Source organism: Limulus polyphemus, unplaced genomic scaffold, assembly GCF_000517525.1.
Source record: "Limulus polyphemus unplaced genomic scaffold, Limulus_polyphemus-2.1.2 Scaffold7328, whole genome shotgun sequence".
NCBI classification, from domain to species: domain Eukaryota; kingdom Metazoa; phylum Arthropoda; class Merostomata; order Xiphosura; family Limulidae; genus Limulus; species Limulus polyphemus.
Window position 1 is genome coordinate 1 of NW_013672938.1, and position 5,669 is coordinate 5,669.

Consider the following 5,669-nt stretch of genomic DNA (forward strand, 5'->3'; position numbering starts at 1 on the left):
GCGTTGTGAGTCTGCAGATATACCGCTGTGCCACTGGGGGGCATCAAGAAAAGTTTGTTTGTAATTAAACACAAAGCTACACAATGGGATATCTGTGCTCTTTCTAGCGTTGTGAGTCCGCAGACATACCGCTGTGCCACTGGGGGGCATCAAGAAAAGTTTGTTTGTTTGTAATTAAACACAAAGCTACACAATGAGCTATCTGTGCTCTGTCCACCACGGGTATCGAAACCCGGATTCTGTGAGTCCGCAGACATACCGCTGTGCCACTGGGGGGGGGGGGGCAGGTTGGAAAGGGTTTCTCATGAGATTACACAAACTTGAATTCTGAAGACCGTAAGGCGGGAATTCCTTTAACGTACGTAACACGAATAACAATGAATCGTCGTGTCTTGTCTAATGAAACCAGAACTTTGACGACACTCAGCTGAATAATTTAAACAGTCAGTTATATGTTCCATTTGTTTTTATAATCCAAACATAGATTTAATGTTACCGTTAACAACCTTGTCAAAGTTATTTATCCAGTAAAGCAGCTGTTTCTTAGATCACAGTTTTAAATATATCAGAAATACATTAAAATTTAACAAGATATTTATATAAGTTCAGTATTTATATATATAATAGAATGTAAATACAGCTTTGTTTAAGAATCAAATTTCTTTAAATCATTGATATAACTTTCGTCACTTTTATTACCAATATTGACACGTTTTTGTGCGCAACGTTTTAAACTTTATCATTTCACGAACCTTGGAGCTTTCGATGCGCAGCCCGACACGCTAATCAGTTAAACCTCGCACTGCCCAACAAAATAGCGAACTTAAGATAAAAAGTGCGGTACTAATATCAATTTAGAATTGGTGAAATCAACTTTATAAAAAGAACGTAATAATAATAAAAGGGAAAAAGAACGTAATAATAATAAAAGGGAAAAAAGAACGTAATAATAATAAAAGGGAAAAAGAACGTAATAATAATAAAAGGGAAAAAGAACGTAATAATAATAAAAGGGAAAAAGAACGTAATAATAATAAAAGGGGAAAAAGAGCGTAATAATAATAAAAGGGAAAAAAGAGCGTAATAATAATAAAAGGGAAAGTTTTATGATCGTAAGTCGAAAAAAATCGTTTTATTTGAATCAAATTAACAGTTATAATATTTAATAAAATAACCCTAAAAATCTGAAAGAGGGCTAGTAGCGTTTTCTTCGTGCAAGGACACACAATAGGCTACCTGCACTCTGTCCGCAGCATGAATCGAACCTTCGATTTTTACGTTATACGTCCGTAGACTTACTGTTGACCCACAAGGGACCTGTAAAAGAAAGTCAGTTTTCTTAGAATGACGGCGTTTATCTGGTTACTGTTACGCCCAAAACTAGGCATTGGGTTATTTCTGCTGTGCCCATCACAGGTATCGAAACCCGGTTTTCAGCGTTATATGCCTTGAGATTTACCTCTGAGCCAGATTAACGGAATTGTGTTAATCGCTTGGATATTACAGGTTATAAAGCAGTAATTGGAAATAATAAATAAACTTGTTTAACAAATACTGCCACGTTAGTTTGTTCGTCGTTAAGCACAAAGCTATATAAAGAGCTATCTGTACTATATACCCACCACGGGTATCGAAACCCGATTGTAAACCGGGAGGGGGTTCGCTTTTATTTTAGTATCTTTAGCTTGATAAATTGTTATCATTTGAGATCTATACTGAGCTGAAATATGATATTTTATTTTCGTGATTTCTAGTACTTTTTTTTTCTTTTATCAGTGTTTCCGGTCGAGTTGTTCGAACCACATTGAGTTCGTTTACGTTCTTCTCTGCGGGGCGTGACAGCTGGTGTTAATCTGAGTTATGAAAACTTTCATTGACTGAGTGCTTGTTTCCTGTTTTAACACATTCGGTTTGCTACAGATTTTAGTTTTAAATACATTGCTATGAAACTGCTTACATTCAAGATTCAAATATTAGACACTTGAAATGTGTTACTGAAGCGGAAGGAACAGGCGAGACTGTTTTATTAAATGATGACTTTATAAACTGGTGGAATTTAAAGTGTTAGGTACAGGAACAACTGATGTTCAGCATCTGGCTGGTAAATGATGACTTTATAAACTGTTGGAATTTGAAGTGTTAGGTACAGGAACAACTGATGTTCAGCATTGGCTGGTAAATGATGACTTTATAAACTGGTGCCATTTTAAGTGTTAGGTACAGGAACAACTGATGTTCAGCATCTGGCTGAATTTTAGTGTTAGACACAACACAAATGACGTTAGACCCAGGACTAATTAATGTTCAACAACTGTGTTGATTTTAGTGTTAGACACAACACAAATGACGTTAGACCCAGGACTAATTGATGTTCAACAACTGTGTTGATTTTAGTGTTAGACACAACACAAATGACGTTAGACCCAGGACTAATTGATGTTCAACAACTGCGTTGATTTTAGTGTTAGACACAACACAAATGACGTTAGACCCAGGACTAATTGATGTTCAACAACTGTGTTGATTTTAGTGTTAGACACAACACAAATGACGTTAGACCCAGGACTAATTAATGTTCAACAACTGTGTTGATTTTAAAGTGGTAGACACAACACAAGTGATGTTAGACCCAGAACTAATTAATATTCAACAACTGTGTTGATAGTCCCAGGACTAATTTATATTATACCACTGTGTTGATAGTCCCAGGACTAATTTATATTATACCACTGTGTTGATAGTCCCAGGACTAATTTATATTATACCACTGTGTTGATAGACCCAGGACTAATTGATATTAGACCAGCGTGTTGATAGACCCAGGACTAATTTATATTAGACCACTGTGATGATAGACCTAGGACTAATTGATGTTCATCTCCTTTACTACTCAGACGAACACATACTGCTACAGCCCCAATCCTTACACCAGGATTCAATAACAATATATTATACAGCCCAAATAAGAACAGATACAAACCGTAAAAAGTTGAACTTTCAAAGATAAGTGCTTCTTATAACAGAAAAATACAACAATAAAATACTCGTCAGTTTCATTGTTTTTCAACTGATATACTTGGATGTTAATTATTTTTTATAAAGCGATTTGATATGAAAAAGAATAAAACAGTGCTTGCCCCTAAAGTAATTAAACTCTCTCTCTCTATATATATATATATATTGTAGGTATGAAATAAAAGTTAGATATTTATATGAATAAATAAATATCAACATTTTAGCACTTAATAACAAAACACAGTTTAACACGCATGCAGAGTCCTTGACTCGGGCTGGATTACAGATCCACAGAAACACTACATCTCGTGTTGAACGACGTGTGTACCCGTACTTTGGCACCTGTATTTACGTTTCATACACACAGCGTAGCCAGTTGGAACATCTGACGTTAACAACACACTTATTTCTGTACTGTTAGTGACACTAACGGGGATAATCTTGATGAAATAAACGAAGGACTGTCGTATTCAAACGTTTACCAGTTCTGAAATTAGAACCTGAATTTTAAAAAAAGACACCAACAGTGATAGCTGGAATACTTCTCGAAACATGTAAAGAGATAATGTATCCTCTCGAGGCTCGAACAAGAACCTGGCAGGGTTTCTACGTTCTCTTGTTATTGTTTAGTTTTCAAACGGTTGGGTCGTATAATGGAAGCCGGGAAAGGTAAGCGTTTATATCTGAAATGAAAGTTATATGTTTAAAAAAATGTTCTTAATAACTTTGTCAGTCTTTAAAATATGGATCCTGTTATCATAGAGATGGTCAATATATGATAGATGAGTAGAATGCCTTTTGACTCTAAACGTTACGTCGACTTAGTATCTAACATCCAAGATCAAGATCATAAGATTAATAGATATTCAATAAACGATCAAGGCTTGAAAAACTAGGATTGTACGACATATAACGTTTACTTTGAACATTGAAATATTGAATCAGTAAATCAGAAAGTTTAATAATTGAAGATTCTTTAAATGATCCAGTTCAAGTTGAATCTTTTGTAAGGTCTCTAGTTCAACTCGTAGAGCTAGTAAGGACCGTAGTTCAATTCAGACCATTTATAAGGTCTCTATTTCAACTTAGACCTTACAAACTGTCCAAGTTGAGCTCAAGACTTTAAAAACGATCCAGGTTGAAATAGAGACCTTAAAACTGTCGAAGTTGAACAAGACACTTTACAATCGTTCCAAGTTGAATTAGGGATGTCAAAATCGTTCGTAGTTGAACTAAAGACGTTACAAGAGATTCAACTTGAACTAGAGACCTTACAAATTATCCAAGTTGAACTCAATACTTTAAAAACAATCCAAGTTGAAATAGAGACTTTACAAATGGTCTGAATTGAACTAGAGAGCCTACAAACATTCCAAATTGAACTACAGTTTTTACAAGCGTTACTAGTTGAACTAGAGACCTTACAAACTGTCCAAGTTGAGCTACAGACCTTACAAATGATTAAACTTGAACTAGAGACCTTACAAATCATTCAACTTCAACTAGAGACCTTAAAACTGTCGAAGTTGAACTAGACACTTTACAATCGTTCCAAGTTGAATTAGGGATATTAAAAACGTTCCTATTTGAACTAAAGACGTTACAAGAGATTAAACTTAAACTAGAGACCTTACAAACGGTCCAAGTTGAACTCAAGACTTTAAAAACGATCCAAGTTGAAATAGAGACCTTACAAACTATCCAAGTTAAACTAGAGACCTTACAAGCGATCCAAGTTGAACTTCAAAAACGATCCAAGGTGAAATAGAGACCTTATAAATGGTCTGAATTGAACTACGGTCCTTACTAGCTCTGCGAGTTGAACTAGAGACCTTACAAAAGATTCAACTTGAACTAGAGAACTTACAAACTGTTCAAGTTGAACTCAAGACTTTAAAAACGATCCAAGTTGAAATAGAGACCTTAAAACTGTCCAGACCTTACAAACTGTCCAACTTGAACTAGAGTCTTTACAAATGATTCAACTTGAACTAGATAGTTCAAGTTGGACAGTTTGTAAGGTCTCTAGTGACTAGTTTCATCTACAATCTTGTAATTTGAGTATAAAACTGTTGTACCAAGTAAAGAACTAACACAGTTAGTATTACAGTATCAAAAGATACTGACGAAGAAATACTTACACGTCTTCCTTTGATTGGGTATTAACTGTCTTGAGATCAAACAATGTCGGTTTTGGTATTAACTGTCTTGAGATCAAACAATGTAAGATTGGGTATTAACTGTCTTGAGATCAAACAATGTCAGTTTGGGTATTAACTGTCTTGAGATCAAACAATGTCAGTTTGGGTATTAACTGTCTTGAGATCAAACAATGTCAGTTTGGGTATTAACTGTCTTGAGATCAAACAGTGTAGGATTGGGTATTAACTGTCTTTAAAATCCAACGTTGTAGGATTAGGTTTTAATTGTATTTAAACCAAACAGGGTAGGATTCGGTACTATCTGTCTATAAATCAAACAACGTTGGATTCGGTACTATCTGTCTATAAATCAAACAACGTTGAATTCGGTACTATCTGTCTATAAATCAAACAACGTAGGATTCGGTACTATCTGTCTATAAATCAAACAACGTTGGATTCGGTACTATCTGTCTATAAATCAAACAACGTAGGATTCGGTACTATCTGTCT

At 35.0% G+C, this 5,669-nt stretch overlaps 1 protein-coding gene across 1 annotated transcript in view; it reads left to right on the plus strand.

The window, feature by feature from the left end:
- Positions 1 to 3,385: 3,385 nt before the first annotated feature.
- The window catches only part of LOC106474530 (glycine receptor subunit alpha-2-like), a 30,435-nt gene continuing 28,151 nt past the window's right edge, over positions 3,386 to 5,669 (plus strand). The window contains exon 1 of the mRNA XM_022402853.1: positions 3,386 to 3,684. Within this exon, the coding sequence (XP_022258561.1) occupies positions 3,581 to 3,684 (104 nt within the window). The 5' untranslated portion in view covers positions 3,386 to 3,580. The remainder of the gene's footprint in view (positions 3,685 to 5,669) is intronic.